Below are 23,558 nucleotides of genomic sequence, written 5' to 3'. Positions count from 1 at the left end.
TTGAAAAGCATAACTATGGATTTGAAAGTCATTTACTAGTGGACTTTTTTTTTTGAAGGTAAATAAAAAATATTACTTATCCATATATATAAACATAATACAATAAAACTTTAAAATACATAGATTCGGTCAAACCAATTTACAATCTATACCTTACTTAGATACCCTAGTGCATAGCATAATCCGCGGATGGTTCTTAAAATGTTACGTTACCTTATCAAAAACATGTATTTCCATATATTAGCTAGTAATGATAACGTTTTAATTTGGTTTTAATAATTTTACGTTACTCACGGTTACTTTTTGTGTTTTAAATAATTTTGCAACTGTTAAAATATAAAATTAAACTAATAAAATTATTAAAACCTTACATTAAAATGTAAATTCATAATAAAATAAATACTTAAACTGCATAAATCATTATTCTCATTTCTAGCTTTCATTACTAGTTAGTTGCATCCCTCCACATTTGCTGAGCCATTGCTTCTCTCCATATATTAGCACTTTCTCTTTCTTGATCTTGTGTCTCAAAAACTTCTTCATTATTTTGAGAACTGTAACGCCCCCGAACCGTACTATGACCACAAAGGCCATCGGACAGCCACGGGACGCCACTTGCGGAATTGCACCGAGGTGATCCGGTTGAGGGACGGAAGCTGCAGACTTCCCGACCGGTCCTCCTTGGCACAACTCCACCCGCAACCGAGGTTACTTAGGCTTTGCAACCCTCGCGGCCTGGTGCGTTGTGTTAGCCCGGACAAGGCTGAGTATCATTTTGCAACTTGCTATGTTTTCCTGAAAACCATATATATTACTTTAATAAAATAATTCATCGAAAATAAATCATCAAAGTAATATGTAAAGATAGTCGGAAAATTTATACATAACCATTTATGAAAATATAGGGTTTTACAAAGAACACAAGAAAAACCCTATCCGGTACCCTAACGTTTGCTCCAGCTCTAGACTCACTTAGGCTTCCCTGCAAGACCAAAATATTATCATGAGTAATCTAGGATTACTCAGTGAGCCTGGGCACCCCTTTTCCTAAACAGGATTCTACTTCCCCAACCCGACTACCCCAGCAAGTAAAGAAAACAAGCAAGTGAAACAACTTGCAAGTTATCAAAGCAACGCAACAAAAGCTATAGCGGAAGCAATTAAACAATAAACACACAAGAGAGGTTAGATCACTACGACTTAATTCGCACGATCTAAACTTACTACTCTATGGGAAAGACGACCTAAGGGAACAAAGAACTACTTGGACACCTTAGACTCTTACCTCCTACACGACTTACTAAGACGCCTAGAATAAGACAAGGATACTTGAAATACCCTAGACTCTTAGACAACACACAACATGCAAAGACGACTAGACATAAACAAGGGACACTTGAATACTCTAGACTCTTTACACCTAGGGCCCTTCGATAATCTGTTCCGTTCCAACACTTTCCATGCCGAGACCACAAAGTTCACTGGCATGAGCCCACAACTTAGCTACATCGTCATGTAGCGGTCACACTAGTAGCTAGCTAACCGTGACAGTGTCCCCGCGTGAGTGGTCGTCGGGAACTCACGTGTGACAACCGCTTTTGGAACAGAAGATCGACACTACACTAGCCAAGACTCGAGAAACAAATTCAAGAGACTAAGCTAAAATAAAACACACAACCACAAATTCAAGCAATGATAAATCAAGCACGTTAGCATGAAATCAAGCAAGAATATAACATGCAATAATCAACAAGAAGCAAGAAATACAAATCATGCAACTTAAGATTATTCTACATGCATGCAAACAATATAAGCAACTTAAGCAAGTTAATGCAACAAGTTCTACTATGCATGCAACCGTTTATGATTTAACCATTTAAATCCCTAAATCCAACTTTACATGCAACCTATTCGATTTAATCATTTAAATCCTTAAGGTTCATTTAAGCATGTTTTAACCTCGATTAAAATTATGCAATATATTGCAAAATACTTAATCATTTAATCCTGCATGAAACCGGTTTTTAAACAAGACTAAATTCAAGTAAAACTAGGTTCGATCATGCATGCAACTAAATCCAAATTTTAAGCATGTCCAAAGTTACTTAAAATGCATCCAAATTCATTCGCGATCTTGCATGGTGATTCCTAGCTCAAATTCAATGCAATCTTTAACATGAATCTAGCGTGAATCCTACCAAATTTATGCATGCAACAATTTAACTGATTCTACCATGAATCTAGTCTACATTCAACACACAATTACCGCAGAACTCACATTGACGTGATCAGTGATGATTGGACTCCCGGCACCGCGGATCAGACAATTCTCCCTTTGCGCTAGACAGCTTCTCGACCAATTTTACCGCAAACTCCGTCTCCTCTCGACGCAAGCAGCACTTCGCTTCGATCGCCCTCTCGACGATCTTTCTCGTCTCTCTCGACGATCCCTCTCGGCAATCTCTCTCGGTGATCTCTCAATCTCGTCTCTCTCTTTCTTTCTCGGACTTGAGAGAGAAATAAGCTTTTGTGTTTGAGTGAAATGAGAGAAAATGAGCAAATGAAGCCACAAAGCCTCTATTTACAGGTTTGATCTCTCCTCTTCTTTCCTTAGTGCGTTTGGACAAGTGGCGAAAATTTGGCTGCATGTTGAGCGTGTAATACACCGCCCAATCCTTGATCAACATCTCTCTTGAAACTCCAAAATTCTCTCTGCATGCCTTGCATGTTTTCCCATTGGTTGATTCTTGAGAAAACAAATTCCGCGAATTCCGGAATCTTGTCGGGCCGGCCGGTTGTCAGTCATTTCTCGACGTTCCTCGGCAAAACCCGTCCTCTTCGTCCGACGCTCTCGACAATTCTCGGATTTCTCGGTCTCGCTCGGACACAACTCTCGGTCAGTCTTGGCAACTCTCGGCATCTCTCGGATATCTTCGGACATCTCTCGGATGTCTCGGTCCTCTCGGCAATTCCGGACAATTCTCTCGGTTTCTCGGACGCTATCGGTTCTCTCGACCAAGTCCGGATAATTTTCTCGGTCTCTCGGACATTGTCGATTCTCTCGGCAACTGTCGGATAATCCTCTCGGCTCCTCGGTGGCTATCGGTCTTCTCGGTAACTCCCAGACAGTTTTTCTCGGTCTCTTCCGAGCTTTTCTTGGTTTCCTCGATCATCTCCCGGACATATCGATCTTTTCTCGGACTTCTCGACAGATTTTCTCGACCATCTCGACAGATTTTCTCGACCATCTCCTTGGACGTCTCGGTATTTTTTTCCGGTACTTACCCGACTTTCCGCGGATGCTATTTCCGCATAGACTGATAATTTTCAATCGGTCTTAAGGTCTCGATCGCACCTCCGATCACTACGGTCTTGGCTCGGCCATTCTCCGACTCATGAATTTTTCCTCTGACTTCCTTTGGTCGTTCTTCTTTGTTTTACTTCCGCTTCCTCCTTAAGTCTTTTCCGGGCCATTTCCTCGAATTTTTATTTTGGGATTTCTACCCTTAGTGAGGGTCACTACATTCTCCCCCCCCCTTATAAGAATTCGTCCCCGAATTCTCGAATCTCCTGCTCCTCTCCTTGGGATATCGATACTTCTCAACACAAGTGTCCGCGTCTTGTGATTACCACTACGCCAATATTTTTATTGGAAATCTCCTTTCCTTGGTTCTTTCGTCCCCATAGTCTTGTTTCATACTTGTACCACTTACACCATTTGCTGATGCTTTTGGAAAGCTTCTTCATCTCCAGCATTTACTTGGTCTCTCAAATTCTTTAATCTCACTTTGAGTATTAAGGCTTCTTCCTTGATGTACTATGACTTATCTACTCCTTTAACTTCTTTGATTCACTGCTTCTTTTTCTTCAGCTTGTTCTTGACTCTTTGCCTTGATAATTATTCTGGTTTACTCCGACTCCTTTGATTTCCACGCCAGGGTCCGATTACAAATCCTTTCTGATTCTTTTAGTCTCCACACCATTCTTTTGATGTAACACCTTCTCCGACCTACTTGGTTTAGTTTTGATCACTAGCTTGATCAAATAGTCTCGGTTCCCACCAACTGACTCCTTTAACTTTACTGTTGATATCCATCTCCCAACTCTTGGTTTTCTCCATATTTTGTTACCTTCTTTGTTCTTTTTCCAAGTTTGGCTCAATAGAACCGCACTTGTTTCGTCATCGAGCACAAGATTGGCTTCTTTGTCTTTGTCAACCATTATTTTCTTGCACCCTCTTGTCTATTCGTAGACAATTTCAACTTCCAGGTATTATCTTCTTGCACCCTCTTATGCACTTAATACTTGGATCATGCATTACTTTTGCATTTTCTTGATCGCGCTTGGTCTGATCTTCTTAGTTTGTTTTTGCCACTTTCTTCCTCATATTTGATTCGCCTCTCTCAATTTGTTTTCGCCATTTTTGATTTATTTGCACCGCTCTTTTGTTCTTTCAACTTCTTTGGATTCACCTCATCCTTCTCCATCATTTTTCTCTTCTCTTTCTTTTGCTCTTAACTGAACTGATTTCCCTTTTCTTAGTTGAACTCTCTTGATCTTTCTTGATCTTCTTCTCTTTTGTCTGATCGCACCTTTTGGTGACTTAAGTGAATCCTCATCGATCACGCTGAAGATATGCAAGCTAATTATGCAAAATAATTAACTATGCAACCTATAAAACTCAAGCAAATCAAGCAAGTAATTAAACAAGCAAATATTAGCACACAACAAACAACACAATCACGGCTAAGGAACACAAAGTACTTTTACAAAAGACACAAAGGTTCTACACCACTTAGCCGACAAACTTAAGGGTTCGGATCCTAGACAAATACAACGAGGTTAAGTCTAGAACTTACAACAAAAAGAAAATTATCCAACCCTTACACAACATCAAAAGACTACTTCCCTTACTCCCAGCCAGTCTACGGGTTCCTGAGCCTAGTACACACTTCACAAGTGCACTCGCACTCCCTAGCTGGCTCATCAGGTCATGGTTCTGCGAGAGATGCGGTTGAGGTAGAGGCAGTAGACAATGAGGTTCTAGCTTGATTCATTGGGCTCTCTTCGTCTCGGGTAGCTCGGTCTAACGGGTTCTCCCTCGTATGCACAAGTTGGCTTGATGAGTTCCCTCCTTCTCGCACAACTCGGTCCGGACAGCTATGAGCGAAGTGCCCTCTCGTCTTACACTCGGTACACACAACATGCTCGGGGATCGGTAGATGTCGCGGTCTCGTTCTCCAGCAATGGTTGTTCAGATGTCCTGGCATCCCACACGAATCACATGGCCTCGTGTATCTCATAAGATCTGGGTTTAGGCAGCGATAGGCAAAGTGCCCTCGCATCCCGCACCACTCACACTCCACGTTCGTTGGGTCGCACATACGCCTCAGCTCTGTTCTCCAACAATGCGTGGTCCAATGCCCAACTCCCTCAAAAAGGTCGCAATAAGGTAGATTCCTCCTATCAACTTGGTGGGGGTACACTACTCTCTTCCGTGATTTGAAAACTCCAAAAATTCGCTCAATCACGTTTCGTAAAGATGAATGACGATGACTGAACAATTCATGAGGAGTTTCCGGATCGCAACCTTGGCCAGTAAAATCTTGGAGGTGATACTTAGTAGCTCGAAAAGGAGCCAAAAATTTACGTATATTCGCAAATCCACAATCAGCTAAGTAAAATTTTCCTGAGAGAAAGTTTATAGCATGTAATTATTAGCTTATTATATGATACATAAAATTATTAGTTTATCATAAAATATAAGAATTACCTTGTGGAACCACAAATCTATTAGTCCTTCTTCTTAAAGCATCATATAATACTTTTGAATCGTGTGCTGAACCTTCCCATCCACTGAGAACGTATATGAATTCCATATCAAAGTTGCAAACAGCCAATACATTCTGCGATATTACTCCTTTTCGATTACGGTAGCTCGGAGCGATATTGTTAGATACCATAGCAGGTATGTGTGTACCATCAATTGCTCCCAAACAATTCTAAAAGAAAAAATAAGACTGAGATATTAGTTTTAAAGAACACAATAGTAAACAAAAAAAGAAAGAAATATAGACTACATATACATACCTTGAAATAAGGATAAAATCTTGTACTCTCTCTTATTTTTGAAGCTACCATAAGGTTAGGCTTGGCCATCAAACTCGGAGCAATTGTATTTATTGCCTTTAAAACCTTATGAAAATTTGTACTTGTAGCAAATTTTGATCTTCCAAAACTATCTCTAGTGTGACCATACCTTGAATTGTGCCCAACAGTGATTAGAAAGGTGGCAACCATTTCTTCAACACAGATAAATCTTGTATCTTTTAAATGTGTCATATCTCGTATAAGCTGACATAGCTTCAGAAACACGTCTGGAAACATACGATATAACTCCCGAAAATGATCGTTATCTTCTCGTAACACATTGCACATATAATCGTATCCAATTCTTGTGATAGGTCGTCGGATTGGATACTCGATGTAATCTTTCTGTTTTAAATATTGATGTGCAATGAAGACTTGTGCTAACCCTATTAACGTCACCAACAGATGCATTATCTTTGTATCCAAATCCTCCATCTTTTCTCTTTCTTACTTTTCTTTTGTTTATTAATTTTTTTTGATTCAGATATTTATAAAGACATACCACGGAATGTGGGATGAGAATGCTCTAATAGATAAAGATATTAAAAAGGGTTTTTAAGCCCTGTCCAACCCTGGCCCTGTATACATTCAGCTCTTTAAAATCCTGCATATAAAATTTTTTTTGTAAAATTAATATTAAAGGGCTGAACCCTGTACAGCCTTGGACCTGTAGTCTTGTAAAATAATTTCTTTTATTTTATTTTTTCAAAGGTTGTTTCTTCTTTCTAAAAGTACAAAAACTCATCAATATCCAAAACTCATCAATAAGAAGCTGTTCTAAAAGTTCAAAACTAAAATCTTCTTCAAATCAAAACAAATCATAATCTTCGGATTCTTCTGACTGTCTTGTACTCTTGTATTCTTCTCATCCTTCTGATTGTCTTGTACTCTTGTATTCTTCGGATCCTTCCCATCTCATACCTTACAAACCCAAAACATAAAACATCACCAACCTCATTAGACCAACATCACAAACCAGTTGCATGACATCAATAAAAATCACACGTAAGATATGAGAAACAAAACGGACCAAAACATCACCAACCTCATCAGGTGTTAGACTCTCCAACTCCTGCTATATTTGTGTCACTATTATCTTCATCATCAAAATAATCTTCAATATCTCCTATAATATTATCACATAAGTTAGTCAAACAATTTAAAACAAATTAGCAATATTCTCAGAATTGAAAGTTTACCTTCATATTCGGCAAATCCCCTTAACCAATTTCTAGTGCAAACTAATGCTTGAACATTTTTGGGAAGAAGTCGGTTTCTATAAGGATTCAGCACTCTACCTTCTGAAAGCATGAAGACATTTGGTGGAACAAGGCTAGTCTGTAAGACATTGGGAGAAGCTGTGCGCATGAAGTAACGAACGTGGAGTTAGAATGATGTGGCAAATTATATTTGGAAATTTGGAATATTGGAGTTTCCTTTATTGTTTAGCAAGATATCATCGGATCAAATAAAAAGAAGATTTGGGGTTATCTTAATTAGGAGAGTAGGTTAGCCGACGTGATATGTTAGCTATCTATATATATTTGTATTGAGGCTTAAGGTTTTTCTTTAGCCGCATAGAAAAAGTAGGAGCCAAGCGAATAAGCTTTTAGGGTTCTTAACAAGTTTTGGTTAGATTAAGAATTGGTCAGTGACAAGTCGTGTTAACTGTGTGTAAATCTGATTAAACATATCTTGTAAGATTGTTTAAGTGATTCTTAATAAGAAAAGAGGTTCTTTTCAATATTGGCTGCATCTTCGTTTTTACAATTGGTATCAGAGCAGTCAACCGACGAGAGCTCTATACTCGCCACAGGTTGAGATCTTGAGATAATGATGCAGTCAGGTAATGAGTTGTTGATGCTTCAAAGGGGTGTGATCTTGGATGAACAAGGCTATGGTCGCTGGAAGGTGCGCATGGTTCAGCTGATCCGAAATCTAGGTGAGGATGCTTGGACGGCAGTGGAAGAAGGATGGGAACCTCCCTATGAGAAAACCGAAGCTGGTGACAAGATCACTAAACCTAAGGCACGCTGGACGGTAGAAGAAAAGAATTTGTCTAAATATAATGCTAGGGCACTTAATGCAATATTTGGTGCTATTGATGATGATGACTTTAAGCTTGTTCAAGGTTGTGGATCAGCTAAAGATGCTTGGGACATTCTGCAGAAGACCCATGAAGGAAACTCAAGTGTCAAAAGAACGAGATTAGACCAACTTGCATCACAATTTGAAGTCTTAAGGATGGATCCAGAAGAGACAATTTCTCAGTTCAGTGAAAAATTGAGTGCTATTGCTAATGAAGCAAAGAATCTTGGTAAGACCTATAAGGATACCAAGCTGGTTAAGAAGTTGCTTAGATGTCTACCTTCTAAGTATGCAGCTCATAAAGCAGTCATGAGAGTATCTGGCAACACAGACACCTTGAAGTTTGAGGATCTCATTGGTATGCTAAAATCAGAGGAGATGGAAGTTGCTGAAGAACTGAGAATTCATGGTAAAGGAATTGCATTCAAGGCAGATGACAGGAGTGATCAGTTGCAAGAGATAAAAGATAGCATGTCCTTGATGGCAAGAAACTTTGGAAAAGCTCTCAAACGTGTTGAAAAAGGACAGGGACGAGAATTAGCTTGCTGGAATCGAAGTGCTACAGAGAGGTCTTGTTCTAGGCCAAATATATCTGAAAAAGAAAAAAATAATCCGAGAAAAGAGATTCAGTGTTTTGAATGTGGTGGTTTTGGTCATTACAAACCTGAGTGTCCAATGGTTAAGCGCAAGGAGATGAAGTGCTTTGAATGTAAAGGGATTGGACACTTAAAATCTGAATGCCCAAACATGGTGAAAGGAAATAATAAGGCATATGTTAGCTTTAGTGATTCAGAATCAGAGAGTGATGGGGATGAAGAAGAAGGAGGAATGTTGAATCTTTTTGCATACAGTGCTAAAGGTGATGATATAGCTGATGAAAGCTCAGATGATGATGATGAAGAGTCAATTTCAAAAGAGATCTACTGTGTACTCTATGACAATTGGGTTCAGCTGTGTAATGAAAAATTGCTACTTGTCAAAGAAAAATTGCAGTTGGAAGCCAAGGTCAATATGCTAGAAGAAGAATGCAAGTCAGAAGTCTCAACTTGCAAGGAACTACTCCCTGCTGAAAAGGAGTTGCTTGAGAGAAAATTGAGAAATCTTCAAGAACTCTATGGTTTGGAGAAGGAAAGATCAACAAGCCTTGAAAGGGAGCTGAACGAGAATCATAAAAAAATCAGGATGTTGAACAATGGTGGGAAGAAGTTAGATGAGATCTTGTCAATGGGAATTGTTGGATCTCAACATCGTGGTCTGGGCTATAAAGAACAACAGGATGTTGAATTTTTGTCACGTGATAAGTCTATAAGCTTTGTGAAAAGCAACGTAACTCATGTTGTGGAGTCGACTGTTCTGAACAAAGTTGAACTACAGAGGAAGGCTGTAGTACCTGCAAGTAACAGAGAACCACGAGTCAGGTCTGGAAATCCTCGAAAAAACTGGACAGATTCCAAGCAAAGGAGAAGTAATATTGTGTGTTTTCACTGTGGTAATGCGGGTCATGTTCGTAGGTTCTGTTATAAGTTTAAGAATAAGATCAAGGAGCTTTGGATGGCTAGGAAATGTTTTATGGATCCATTTCACTTTTGCAAAGTCTGGGTTGCTAAAAAGGATCTGTACAATAAAGATTTCGAGAATGATGAAAAAAAGTATGATCAAGGTTGCAGAGAGTCCGAGGAAATCAACTTATGCTGTAATCTCTCGAAGATAGTCACTGAAGACGATGTTGGGGTTGAATCTCAGGTTCTACAGAAGCATGTTGTATAACAACCTGTACAAGGAAAAGTCACAACTGAATCAACCAAATCCAATAGTGCTGATTCGAATGATGAATCATCAGGAGCCTTAGCTATATCTAAACAGTTTCAAAGTCATAAGAATCACTCTGCTGCAGTTGTAGTTGTTGAGCAAACCTCTCATTGTCAAGAAGTGTTGCAACATTGTTGTGTTTCAAAGGTTGAACCTAAGGATATTATAACAGCTCTTGAGGATTATTTTTGGTACAAGGCATGATAGGAAGCTTGTTGTGTCTTCCAGTTTATATGTCTTCATCTTTGTTTTTATATGAATGTGCACTCATGCTGGGGGAGTATGATGAGATGATGATTTTTGTGATGATGGTGATGTTGTAGCTGAATGTGGCTAAGGGGATGTTTTTGGAAGATTCTGGTAGTATTCACAACTGGAGCTTGAGTTGTCACATTCAAATAAAATGGGGGAGATTGAAAGCATGAAGCTTGAGTTGACACATTCAGATAAAAAAGGGGAGAATGAAAGCATGAAGACATTTGGTGGAACAAGGCTAGTCTGTAAGACATTGGGAGAAGCTGTGTGCATGAAGTAACGAACGTGGAGTTAGAATGATGTGGCAAATTATATTTGGAAATTTGGAATATTGGAGTTTCCTTTATTGTTTAGCAAGATATCATCAGATCAAATAAAAAGAAGATTTGGGGTTATCTTAATTAGGAGAGTAGGTTAGCCGACGTGATATGTTAGCTATCTATATATATTTGTATTGAGGCTTAAGGTTTTTCTTTAGCCGCATAGAAAAAGTAGGAGCCAAGCGAATAAGCTTTTAGGGTTCTTAACAAGTTTTGGTTAGATTAAGAATTGGTCAGTGACAAGTCGTGTTAACTGTGTGTAAATCTGATTAAACATATCTTGTAAGATTGTTTAAGTGATTCTTAATAAGAAAAGAGGTTCTTTTCAATATTGGCTGCATCTTCGTTTTTACAATTGGTATCAGAGCAGTCAACCGACGAGAGCTCTATACTCGCCACAGGTTGAGATCTTGAGATAATGATGCAGTCAGGTAATGAGTTGTTGATGCTTCAAAGGGGTGTGATCTTGGATGAACAAGGCTATGGTCGCTGGAAGGTGCGCATGGTTCAGCTGATCTGAAATCTAGGTGAGGATGCTTGGACGGCAGTGGAAGAAGGATGGGAACCTCCCTATGAGAAAACCGAAGCTGGTGACAAGATCACTAAACCTAAGGCAAGCTGGACGGTAGAAGAAAAGAATTTGTCTAAATATAATGCTAGGGCACTTAATGCAATATTTGGTGCTATTGATGATGATGACTTTAAGCTTGTTCAGGGTTGTGGATCAGCTAAAGATGCTTGGGACATTCTGCAGAAGACCCATGAAGGAAACTCAAGTGTCAAAAGAACGAGATTAGACCAACTTGCATCACAATTTGAAGTCTTAAGGATGGATCCAGAAGAGACAATTTCTCAGTTCAGTGCAAAATTGAGTGCTATTGCTAATGAAGCAAAGAATCTTGGTAAGACCTATAAGGATACCAAGCTGGTTAAGAAGTTGCTTAGATGTCTACCTTCTAAGTATGCAGCTCATAAAGCAGTCATGAGAGTATCTGGCAACACAGACACCTTGAAGTTTGAGGATCTCATTGGTATGCTAAAATCAGAGGAGATGGAAGTTGCTGAAGAACTGAGAATTCATGGTAAAGGAATTGCATTCAAGGCAGATGACAGGAGTGATCAGTTGCAAGAGATAAAAGATAGCATGTCCTTGATGGCAAGAAACTTTGGAAAAGCTCTCAAACGTGTTGAAAAAGGACAGGGACGAGAATTAGCTTGCTGGAATCGAAGTGCTACAGAGAGGTCTTGTTCTAGGCCAAATATATCTGAAAAAGAAAAAAATAATCCGAGAAAAGAGATTCAGTGTTTTGAATGTGGTGGTTTTGGTCATTACAAACCTGAGTGTCCAATGGTTAAGCGCAAGGAGATGAAGTGCTTTGAATGTAAAGGGATTGGACACTTAAAATCTGAATGCCCAAACATGGTGAAAGGAAATAATAAGGCATATGTTAGCTTTAGTGATTCAGAATCAGAGAGTGATGGGGATGAAGAAGAAGGAGGAATGTTGAATCTTTTTGCATACAGTGCTAAAGGTGATGATATAGCTGATGAAAGCTCAGATGATGATGATGAAGAGTCAATTTCAAAAGAGATCTACTGTGTACTCTATGACAATTGGGTTCAGCTGTGTAATGAAAAATTGCTACTTGTCAAAGAAAAATTGCAGTTGGAAGCCAAGGTCAATATGCTAGAAGAAGAATGCAAGTCAGAAGTCTCAACTTGCAAGGAACTACTCCCTGCTGAAAAGGAGTTGCTTGAGAGAAAATTGAGAAATCTTCAAGAACTCTATGGTTTGGAGAAGGAAAGATCAACAAGCCTTGAAAGGGAGCTGAGCGAGAATCATAAAAAAATCAGGATGTTGAACAATGGTGGGAAGAAGTTAGATGAGATCTTGTCAATGGGAATTGTTGGATCTCAACATCGTGGTCTGGGCTATAAAGAACAACAGGATGTTGAATTTTTGTCACGTGATAAGTCTATAAGCTTTGTGAAAAGCAACGTAACTCATGTTGTGGAGTCGACTGTTCTGAACAAAGTTGAACTACAGAGGAAGGCTGTAGTACCTGCAAGTAACAGAGAACCACGAGTCAGGTCTGGAAATCCTCGAAAAAACTGGACAGATTCCAAGCAAAGGAGAAGTAATATTGTGTGTTTTCACTGTGGTAATGCGGGTCATGTTCGTAGGTTCTGTTATAAGTTTAAGAATAAGATCAAGGAGCTTTGGATGGCTAGGAAATGTTTTATGGATCCATTTCACTTTTGCAAAGTCTGGGTTGCTAAAAAGGATCTGTACAATAAAGATTTCGAGAATGATGAAAAAAAGTATGATCAAGGTTGCAGAGAGTCTGAGGAAATCAACTTATGCTGTAATCTCTCGAAGATAGTCACTGAAGACGATGTTGGGGTTGAATCTCAGGTTCTACAGAAGCATGTTGTAGAACAACCTGTACAAGGAAAAGTCACAACTGAATCAACCAAATCCAATAGTGCTGATTCGAATGATGAATCATCAGGAGTCTTAGCTATATCTAAACAGTTTCAAAGTCATAAGAATCACTCTGCTGCAGTTGTAGTTGTTGAGCAAACCTCTCATTGTCAAGAAGTGTTGCAACATTGTTGTGTTTCAAAGGTTGAACCTAAGGATATTATAACAGCTCTTGAGGATTATTTTTGGTACAAGGCATGATAGGAAGCTTGTTGTGTCTTCCAGTTTATATGTCTTCATCTTTGTTTTTATATGAATGTGCACTCATGCTGGGGGAGTATGATGAGATGATGATTTTTGTGATGATGGTGATGTTGTAGCTGAATGTGGCTAAGGGGATGTTTTTGGAAGATTCTGGTAGTATTCACAACTGGAGCTTGAGTTGTCACATTCAAATAAAATGGGGGAGATTGAAAGCATGAAGCTTGAGTTGACACATTCAGATAAAAAGGGGGAGAATGAAAGCATGAAGACATTTGGTGGAACAAGGCTAGTCTGTAAGACATTGGGAGAAGCTGTGCGCATGAAGTAACGAACGTGGAGTTAGAATGATGTGGCAAATTATATTTGGAAATTTGGAATATTGGAGTTTCCTTTATTGTTTAACAAGATATCATCGGTTCAAATAAAAAGAAGATTTGGGGTTATCTTAATTAGGAGAGTAGGTTAGCCGACGTGATATGTTAGCTATCTATATATATTTGTATTGAGGCTTAAGGTTTTTCTTTAGCCGCATAGAAAAAGTAGGAGCCAAGCGAATAAGCTTTTAGGGTTCTTAACAAGTTTTGGTTAGATTAAGAATTGGTCAGTGACAAGTCGTGTTGACTGTGTGTAAATCTGATTAAACATATCTTGTAAGATTGTTTAAGTGATTCTTAATAAGAAAAGAGGTTCTTTTCAATATTGGCTGCATCTTCGTTTTTACACCTTCAACACTGAAAGATGACTCTGATGCTACAGTGGTGATTGGATTGCTGAGAATATCAGATGCCATGGAAGCTAAATCACCATATCGATGTTGATTATCTTTCCAAAAACTTAACACTTCCATGTCTGTAAAAGTCTTCATCTCTAGTCTAGGTTCATCCAAATAGATTTTCGAATTTGATTTGGGGTTGCCTGAACTAGACTTGAGGCCACTTTCAAGATCAAACAGATCCTATGATATGAAATACAAACAAATTAGTTACAAAGATGTTAGAGAGAAGCTTAGAAAGACAGAGAAAGATACTTACATCATTCAAATCATCCTCAAGTGGTGATTCAGAGAGAAGCTCATCTCTAGTAGGTGTTGGTGAAGACTTTGAAAGACTTGCAGATTGAGTATTATATTCTTCATAAAGCAGAACCAGATTCTTCCTAACAATTTCAACTTTTTCCTTGGAAGTGCTTGAATCGACCTTGTCATAAGCTGACTCAAGTATTTGCAACTTCAATCTCGGATCCAAAGCTGCTCCCATAGCAAGAATGATACTGTATTGATTCCAATACTTTGCAAACTTCTTTCGCATCATTTGAGCCATTGCTCTCACATAAACATCATCACAAATAGAATATTTCTTCAGCAACAACTCAATTTTTCACACTTGAATGAAATAAACATTGGCTGTTGGATACTTCACTCCTGAAAAGTATGTGGTGATGGTATATGAAATGGTTTTAACATGTCACATATTTTCTCACCTCGATCCCATTCTTCCTCTGATGATAATGAATTGTAATCTCTCTCATACAAATTCAAAATACCAAATGCTTTTCTGAATTTTAAAGTTCTAGCCAACATCACATATGTTGAGTTCCAACGAGTTGCAACATCCAAAGATAACCTAGTTCCACTTTTAATTTCTAAGCTCTCAACGCATGTTGCAAATGATTCTTTCCTCGACTCATATCCTTTTACAAATTTCACACTATTTCGAATATTCTCCAAAAGACTACTAGCTACATCCAACCCTGCTGTAACTATCAAATTCAGAATATACGCTGAACATTACTACTACGGCTGACTTTTTAGAGTTTTGTTTGACCTGGTTCAAGGCGATGATTCCGGTTTACTAGCTATAGTTTGCAATCATCAACTAAACCGGGAAGGGAAATCAAATATAATTTATGTTGGTTAAAGCCAACAATTTTTATAGTCTATTTTAGGTCTTTGATTAATGAGTAAGGAATACAAATTTTGGATTATAGAAAAAACTTTAAAAGAGACGTTTTTGTCCAACGCTTCCAGCATACAGAGCGAGCAGTCGTCTTCGTTCGTGAGCTCGTAATTGCGATTTTCCCAACTTCGATTACCCGTACAAAGCCATGGCCGAAACCGCGAAGAAAATCAACGGCGGAGATGCCCAGGATCTTCTCTCACTTCTCTCTTCTCCGGCGAGGGATTTCCTCGTTCGTAACGACGGCGAACAGGTAAAAAATTTAGTTCCTCGCTTCTCTCTTTCTGTAGTTGACCTGATTTTGAATTTTATCGTCGTCGATCTCAACTTCTATGTGCTTGTTTCGCGATTCTCCCCTGTGATTGTTCTTTTTGGAGAACCGATTGAGCCAGAGTTTGACTGACTTATGCTCAGGTTAAAATCGAAAGCTTGATGGGGAAGAAGATTGGATTGTATTTCTCAGCTGCGTGGTGCGGACCATGTCAGCGGTTTACTCCACAGCTTGTTGAAGTCTACAACGAGCTCGCTCCAAAAGTTGGTTTCGAGGTTGTTTTTGTGTCTGGCGATGAGGATGAAGAGTCTTTTGGTGATTATTTCAGTAAGATGCCATGGCTCGCTGTTCCCTTTGCTGATTCAGAAACCCGTGACCGTTTGGATGGGTTGTTTAAGGTTACGGGTATCCCTAACCTAGTGATGGTTGATGATCATGGTAAACTTGTGAATGGTAATGGGGTTGGTGTCATACGAAGCTATGGAGCTGATGCTTATCCTTTCACACCTGAGAAAATGAAGGAGATCAAAGAGGAAGAAGACAGGGCTCGGAGAGAGCAGACATTGTCATCTGTCTTGGTTACTCCTACACGGGACTTTGTGGTTTCGCCAGACGGTAACAAGGTACCCCTTGATTATATATATATATAGCTTGTGTGATTATATTTTTGGCTTTGTTGACTTGATGAGGCTGATCAGTTGCGTTTTCATTAGGTACCTGTATCGGAACTTGTAGGTAGAACCATTGGCCTTCTCTTCTCAGTTGCATCTTACAGCAAATGCACAGAGTTTACTCCAACGCTTGTTAAGTTTTATTCGAAGCTGAAGGAGAATAAAGAGGATTTTGAGATTGTGTTGATATCTCTTGAAGATGATGAGGAGTCTTTTAATCAGGACTTTAAGAGCAAGCCATGGCTAGGATTGCCGTTCAACGACAAAAGCTCTTCGAAATTGGCTCGGCACTTCATGCTGTCTACGTTACCAACACTGGTCATTCTCGGGCCAGATGGAAAAACCCGTCACTTGAATGTCGCTGAAGCTATTGATGACTATGGACTTCTTGCTTATCCTTTCACTCCAGAGAAGTTTAAAGAACTCGAGGAGATAGAAAAGGCAAAGATAGAGGCTCAAACGACCGAGTCACTTCTTGTCTCAGGTGATCTCAACTATGTTCTCGGAAAAGATGGGGCCAAGGTATAGCTCTCAATAATACCCTTTTCATCTTCTAAACTCTGTTCTTCGAGGCTGATCTGAACCAACCTGTAAAAATTTGGCTTTCTTTGTTAGGTGCTTGTTTCGGATCTGGTGGGGAAGAACATTCTTATGTACTTCTCAGCTCACTGGTGTCCTCCTTGTCGCGCCTTTACACCACAGCTTGTTGAAATATACAAGCAGATAAAGGAGCGGGATGAAGCGTTTGAATTGATTTTCATCTCCAGTGACCGTGACCAGGAATCATTTGATGAGTACTACTCACAAATGCCGTGGCTGGCTCTTCCATTTGGTGATCCTAGGAAAGAATCCTTGGCACGAACCTTTAAGGTCGGTGGGATCCCAATGCTAGCAGCTCTTGGACCAACTGGGAAAACCGTAACAAAAGAAGCAAGGGACCTTGTGGCAATCCATGGAGCCGATGCTTACCCTTTCACTGAGGAACGTTTGAAGGAGATTGAAGCCAAGTACGATGAGATGGCAAAAGAGTGGCCTAAGAAGGTGAAACATGTTCTCCATGAAGAGCATGAGCTAGAACTGACTCGTGTTCAGGTTTACGTGTGCGATAAGTGTGATGAGGAAGGAAAATTCTGGTCTTACCATTGCGATGAATGCGACTTTGATCTTCATTACAAGTGTGCTTTAGAGGAGGAGACAAAACCAAACGGTGATGAGGCTGTGAAAAAAAGTGGCGGTGAGCACCAAGATGGTTGGGTTTGTGACGGAAACGTGTGCACCAAGGCCTGATTGATAGCTTCAGGCACAGTTATGTCACTATGTGTATGCTAAGCTATTTCCTTACCCTGTATAATTTGATGAGAGTATTGAAGTGTGGCTACAATCTGATAAGACCTTGGAGATGAACTCTTGTTAATCTAAAGTAGTAATAAAATGATCTTATTTAACTGTGATCTTTGTATCAACAAATTTTAGATTCCAACTGGAGTTGTATGAAACAATACATTGGCACACCCTATGTATATATATTCAGAGACAAAGAGAGAGCTTTCTGCTCGCAGATGGAATTGTCTTCTTGCTAAACACCTATGCAAAGGAAGCTAAAAGTGGTGATGCTCATGATCTCCAGTGGCTTCGGTATTCATCATTCGAAATGGACAGCAAGCAAGGAAGAGAAACCAACTGCTAAATAGTGAAAAAATTCAGATAAAAAAAAAAAACTTGTTAAGCTTGAAATGTAGTAATATATGAACTATTGGAGATGGATATTCATGATTTTTGGATAACTGTATCCAGTAAACTAAAGTGATACTTACCAGTGATACTAGATTTATCATAGGAGGACCACGTTCATGAATTTCCTCTTGGCGAATGCAAGCCACCATTTGTTTGGTGTCCCGTTGGCTCTATACGCTACACTCAGTAGCCTCCCACTCGTCTCCTCGCGAACTTGCTTCAGATAGTTCCTGAAAAGATCTGACATTTGAACCCAACAGAAGACACAAGTCTAAGGACCTAGTAACCAAAAGAAAACCCCAAGGAAATCAATAAGAGTTACTTAGACATGTACCTGCTTCATCCTGGGACTGAGGAAGCGAAAAGAGCCCCGGGAAAGGAAAGCCAGTTTCTCCAGGAACAGGAATATCTTCTAAACCCAAGTTAATAATGGCTTTAGTTCCTACAGCCAACGTTCTACAGCCTTCGAGCCTCTTTAACGCCACATTTATGTAGAACGTCAAGTAAATAAGGAGCTTATCAGCAGGACTTTTGATATCAAAGTTTGTGAAGAAGACATTCGCACGAAAGAAGGTGATTGCCTCGTCCACTATATCAGTTTTATCTACATTATAAAATCAACAACTTATAAACGCATTCATCACACAGATGAAAAAAAAGAAGAAGCACATGTATAGCTTTGTTTGAACTAAATAATACCTTGTTCTGAAACTGGTGCAGGACCTTTTATATGGCTCTTAAGTGGAAGCAGTGGACAACCACATGCCTTTGTTATCCCTTCTTCTTCCACAAAACTCGAGTGATAAACCTGATTAGAGCGTTTCACCATAACAAAATGAGCATCACAGATTTAACAAGAAGTGGATTCAAATACTCAAAATGGAACCAATCAAACAATCTCATCGAAGATCTAATCAAAATTCACTAGGTATTCGCCATACAAATTGATGATCCGTACCATTTTGAGCCCAATTTGAAACAACGAAGCGGCAGTATCAGGTAAGGAGATGAATCGAATCGGAGGTGGATCTACACTGCTATTAAAAGATCATGGAGCTATAAGAATCAGGGCGTTAGGTGAACGAGTGATTTGAAGATGTAGGATGAAAAGTTTTTTTACCTGTTGAAGAGCAGATCAATTTCAAATTATTTAGACTCTAACGAAAGAGAATTGAAATGTAATGGAGCTTTGTGGAGTTAGCTCGCGCGATCCGTCGTGACTCGTGATGTTGCGGTGGTCGGAGATGGTTTATCAGGAAGCTAATCGTCGTCGGCAAGGCGAAATCGAAATTGAAATCGACGAAAGAAGGAAAAAAAAAAAAAAGGAATCAAGGAAGACAGAGAGGTACGAATGACACGTGTAAAGCCTCCCGAATGTGGAAACATTGCTTCGTACCGGGGACGAACTGAATGTTAAACCGGTTTTGGTTTTGAATTTTTAATTTTCTCGGTTTAATATGAATTTTTACATCAGTCGAAATTTATGATCTTATAAATTCGGTTTTAGGGGTGTAATTAATCAAGCAAATGTTTAAGTTTCACTGCTATTTCTGAATTACCATGATTGGATAAAAAGTTGTTACATAAGATTCAGTAAACCAAAACTTAAAACAGAGATACATACATTGAACCGAACTTAACCAAGACTTAAAAGCAAGCTCTATAACTAACTAACTGTGTATTTGATTCCTTTATACGACTATATAGTACAAGTTACATTGGGGAGATACATGAATATTAATAAGTGAATCATGTTTGCATAAATGTGTCTTACATATTCAACTAATGAGTACAGCTCTTGATTCAAACAGTTTAATTAACATATTTCTACACTGAATTTGATAACAATACACCGGGTGGTGGTAACTAAACTAAACTGATGCTGCATTCTATGGTTTCGCTATCATTTAAATTAGACGTTACTGGGATGTGCCGAAAGCTATCATCACCTGAACAGTTGAGAATTGCTCTTTGCACAGTATGATGTTGCGGTTTTGAATCGTTATTACTACGAGTTTCGTAGCTCGTGAATGCGCCTAATGCTCCAAGAAACCCTTCATGTCGTAAAAACATTGCCTTCGCCTCACCTCTCGACCTGCAATGAGAAGGAAAAGTAAGAAAATTCCAAAAAGATTTGTGGACATACATGAGTATTAGTTTCAGTTTTGGATTTACCAAAAGTGAACAGCAACAGAGATTGTGTCCATGGTATACTCAAGGCCACGGATGAAAAATCCACCAAAGAAAATACGCTTAAGACCGAATCTGAGAGCATTCAAATAAGCAATCTGGAGAGAAAGTGAGACAGTAGTAGTAAATGTTACAATCCAATCAGAAAAAACCATCAGCTTCAAGTTTTTCTGTAAAATGGCATTGAGATGTTCAGAGGAACTGACCTGACCAATGTTATTTGATATCATTCTTAGAAGGGATCTTGCAACATCTTCTGGCTGGTAATCTTCAAGTTCTTTGCCATCAGAAATTGCTTTTCCAAAGCTGGAAGCAATAGCTGTTGAGGAGAGACCAATCTACAGAGAAGATCAAAAAACAAGGTTTGGATTTTTACATATGAATCAAATCTATAACTTTAGCAAACCAAGATTTAATCAATTTACCTTTGAATAATCTGTTCCACCGTAGATATCTCCCACAAGCATGTCAATTACTCTGTTATTTCCATGGTGACTTAACTCGAGCAGCTCATCAAAACTGAATTTAAGAGAATGTTAATAGTTACTCAGACAAGGAAGAAACAACGTTGTATGAATAGAGTAAACTAAGAAGTCACCTCTTGCATTTTGTTAAAAGCTTTCCAAGACCTAAAAATGTGCCTCCACCAAGGCTTGTTCCACTTATCCGCTCATACTTTCCATCTCCATCGACCTACAGAAGAACGAGTTTGAGTAAGCAACATCGCTGAAGTAGTTTGCCAACAGAATCAAAGTGATCAGAGAAACCAAACCCATAATGACCTTGATCATGCTAACCCCAGAGCCTATATTGACAAGTAGATATGGATACAGATCATTATGGTCGATCTCGACAAACTCCTTCTGCCCATCCAAGTAGGTAAAAGCTTCTCTTGGAACTGTCTGCAATTATGCAAGAATTTTTTGTTTCCGTCATATATCTTTTACAGATTAGTAGTCATGTAAAATGGTAAAAACAACAAGTTTTTCAAAAAAAACTATTCTGCCACAGATGTCTAAATGCATTGAAGAAAGAAACCATCTCATAGAAGACCTCACAGAGCACACCGCATTTAAGCAAAACTATTCTGACATAGATGTCTTTAGTGTTACTCAAGTGTGTAATCAAGGAGAAAAACAAGAAGTACATTCGAAAAACAGACACAACATACATATATACAAGAGATGGTGATAGGAACCAAAAAAACAAACTAACCTTTAAGAGAAAATTAACACCACCAACAAGAGAATGCATCTCATCTTGCTTATCGAAAAGAATACCGAGTTTCTCCTTAAAAAGATCAGCAAACTTAAACGCCCCACCACCTGTGGCCTTTTGGAATGATCAGAAATCATACCAGTTAGTAAAGACCATACATAAATCAACTACAACAAACTGAAATCCCCACTGCAACATAACGATGATCAGCTTTGTTACCTTAACAGATAGATAATCATGGACTGCACCATTCTGATGCTGAACACCTGAACAAATTACCTCTGTCAGTGAAATAAACACAGGAACTCACAACTCAATAAACTTGATGATTCAAAGACACAAAAAAAATTTCCGCTAAAAAAACTCATTTCAGCACTCTAAATCAGTTAGTAAGCTTCAGAATACATATTGATACAGAGGTTTGAGATCATAAAAATCCAAACTTTACCGGAATGTTGAAGGATATTGAATCGAATAAACTCTAAACAATCATCAATCTTTCGGGTCTCAAACTTAGCGAAACAAAGTCTTCCTTTGACAACAGAGCAGCAACCATTACGAGACTCTTCTTCGCTTCCATTTGAAGAGAAATACACAAGCTTGACCAGAGTCCCTACCAAAAACCACCCACCAATCAATTCCGGTTAATTCGAGACGAACCCAAAAACGAACAAATCTAGAAACGAAACAGAGCAAAAAAAAGGCCAATTTTTGGGGTTACCTCCGATGTCGAGAGCCAAATGAGAGATTTGAGTCGGAGGATCCATGGCGGTTTTTTTTTTTGATTGCGAGATTCTCTTTTTTTTGATTCGTTTTTAGAGCTCCTTTTTTTCAACGTTTAAAATTGAAATATATAATTTTTTCAACGATCAACCTACTTTAGATCTAAACCTATCTATCTATCTATCTACTTTTGTCTTCCAACCATGGCTGACTTGTTTTTTCTTCTCCATGGAGCAATTGTTTGTTTGGTTGTCCCAATTGATTTGATTGCGTCAATTTCTAGAAATTTTCTTATTTTTTTTATTTTTTTAAAAAGAAAAGAAAGAGAGACGAATTTTGCTGACTTGTCATTTAGTCTTTTTAGGATTGGATATAGGGATTTGTTATATATATATTTTTTATACTAAAAAACAAGTGTTTTGTTTTAGAATTTGAAAAGACCAAATACAACAATTGTGTTTTTTAAAAAAAAAAAAAATTGGATTCAATTACAAAACGGTACTGCGAATGTTTTAATTGAAGAGATCAAAGTATCATTAGAAAGCAGACTTGAACCGCTTTCAAGGAGCGGGTCAAGTTTCAAGGCTCCCGGGAGAGACGACGGAATTAGTGACGTGATTCGGGATTTTTCAAAACTAATGTGCTCTGGTAGAAGGTTTAGGTTGTTTTTATTGTGTAACTCGTAAGGAGGCATTGTTGTTGTAATCGGTATCTTGGTAACTTGGTTTAAGGTATGAAATGAGATGAAAGTATTGTTAAAAAAAAAATTGTAATATAGAGCGGTCTGTCCGAAGCATAGGAAAAACATTTTTTTGTTAATAACTCATTTTTTCTGTAAGATAATGCTTCCATTTGACTTCAACTTAAATTCCACCGCATTGCTGATAAGATGTCGTACTGAGAAAATATGGAAGTGCTTGTACTATGTCTTGTCTTATTAAGATATCTGGAAGCATTTGTCGACCACTTGTAATAACAGTCACTGTCATAATTCAACCATACGTTCGCTCGCATTTCAACCTTGTAGATAGGGCCGCTAAGAACATTGGTTGGGATGGTCGGGGCCCGATTTGATGATAACATGTGACTAGTTTATAGAAGAAACCAATTTTTGAATTCAATATAAAGAACAGAATCGTGGGCCTGAGTTAGGGTTAGGTTGGTTAAAAATCCACGATGTCCCCACACACACAAGCTTAAAAGCAAGTACCATGAGAATCAAAACACAACAACTTCCTTTCAAACACACATTAATTCTTGTGTACTAGTGTGTCAGATTTCTCAAGTGGTACAAGGTGCATCAGGAGAGTGTACAAGTGGTTATGGGGTTGTTGAAGCTATAATTGTTGATTTCGAAAACTTTGCTTCCAAATTTGCAGGGTCTTTCCGTTTGAAATCAAGAGACTCGACATTATAAACATCCCAACATTCCGTAATTAACATTTTAACGTCCTCTCTGTCCATGTTAGGCTCTTCTCCTGTGTA

General features: G+C 38.7%; 5 protein-coding genes and 1 pseudogene across 12 annotated transcripts; 3 read left to right on the top strand and 3 right to left on the bottom strand.

Annotated features, from left to right (window-relative positions):
- Window positions 1–445: 445 nt before the first annotated feature.
- LOC109132867 (uncharacterized) lies at window positions 446–6,159 on the bottom strand. The gene is made up of 4 exons (XM_019245307.1): window positions 6,091–6,159; window positions 5,774–6,002; window positions 2,347–2,383; window positions 446–554 (listed from the first exon to the last, which is right to left on the bottom strand). Exons 1-4 carry the CDS (start codon window positions 6,157–6,159, stop codon window positions 446–448), a joined length of 444 nt encoding a protein of 147 aa, XP_019100852.1.
- Window positions 6,160–7,983: 1,824 nt separating this feature from the next.
- LOC147944132 (uncharacterized) lies at window positions 7,984–10,005 on the top strand. The gene has a single exon (XM_087452061.1). The coding sequence runs from the start codon at window positions 7,984–7,986 to the stop codon at window positions 10,003–10,005; it is 2,022 nt and encodes a 673-aa protein (XP_087308187.1).
- A 1,035-nt stretch (window positions 10,006–11,040) lies between these two features.
- Window positions 11,041–13,308, top strand: LOC147944131 (uncharacterized; annotated as a pseudogene).
- Window positions 13,309–15,241: 1,933 nt separating this feature from the next.
- On the top strand, window positions 15,242–17,653 carry LOC104787128 (putative nucleoredoxin 1). Its single transcript, XM_010512648.2, has 4 exons — window positions 15,242–15,519; window positions 15,681–16,160; window positions 16,251–16,730; window positions 16,824–17,653. The coding sequence occupies exons 1-4, from the start codon at window positions 15,415–15,417 to the stop codon at window positions 17,493–17,495; spliced, it is 1,737 nt and encodes a 578-aa protein (XP_010510950.2). The 5' UTR covers window positions 15,242–15,414; the 3' UTR covers window positions 17,496–17,653.
- Window positions 17,625–19,314, bottom strand: LOC104787129 (actin-related protein 2/3 complex subunit 3). 8 transcript variants are annotated; one of them, XR_015557302.1, is made up of 6 exons: window positions 19,063–19,291; window positions 18,901–18,979; window positions 18,642–18,750; window positions 18,277–18,546; window positions 18,023–18,172; window positions 17,625–17,891 (listed from the first exon to the last, which is right to left on the bottom strand). XR_015557302.1 is itself a non-coding variant. In XM_019245968.2 (6 exons), the coding sequence occupies exons 2-5, from the start codon at window positions 18,901–18,903 to the stop codon at window positions 18,040–18,042; spliced, it is 525 nt and encodes a 174-aa protein (XP_019101513.1). In that variant the 5' UTR covers window positions 18,904–18,976; window positions 19,063–19,314; the 3' UTR covers window positions 17,625–17,888; window positions 18,023–18,039. The 8 variants fall into 8 exon arrangements, 4 of the variants coding, with proteins under 4 accessions (XP_019101513.1, XP_087306659.1, XP_010510951.1 ...); XR_015557301.1 differs by having other exon boundaries at window positions 18,901–18,976; XR_015557300.1 differs by having other exon boundaries at window positions 17,625–17,888; window positions 19,063–19,275.
- A 346-nt stretch (window positions 19,315–19,660) lies between these two features.
- On the bottom strand, window positions 19,661–22,426 carry LOC104787127 (pantothenate kinase 1). Its single transcript, XM_010512647.3, has 10 exons — window positions 22,072–22,426; window positions 21,799–21,963; window positions 21,570–21,616; window positions 21,348–21,464; window positions 20,915–21,034; window positions 20,731–20,825; window positions 20,558–20,651; window positions 20,339–20,470; window positions 20,118–20,230; window positions 19,661–20,037 (listed from the first exon to the last, which is right to left on the bottom strand). The coding sequence occupies exons 1-10, from the start codon at window positions 22,115–22,117 to the stop codon at window positions 19,809–19,811; spliced, it is 1,158 nt and encodes a 385-aa protein (XP_010510949.1). The 5' UTR covers window positions 22,118–22,426; the 3' UTR covers window positions 19,661–19,808.
- Between the last annotated feature and the right edge of the window lie 1,132 nt (window positions 22,427–23,558).

This window comes from Camelina sativa, chromosome 5 (genome assembly GCF_030686135.1).
Source record: "Camelina sativa cultivar CO46 ecotype springtype chromosome 5, ASM3068613v1".
NCBI lineage: Eukaryota > Viridiplantae > Streptophyta > Magnoliopsida > Brassicales > Brassicaceae > Camelina > Camelina sativa.
The sequence above is the reverse complement of the archived record's forward strand: the minus strand, read 5'-3'. Positions and strand labels throughout refer to the sequence as shown.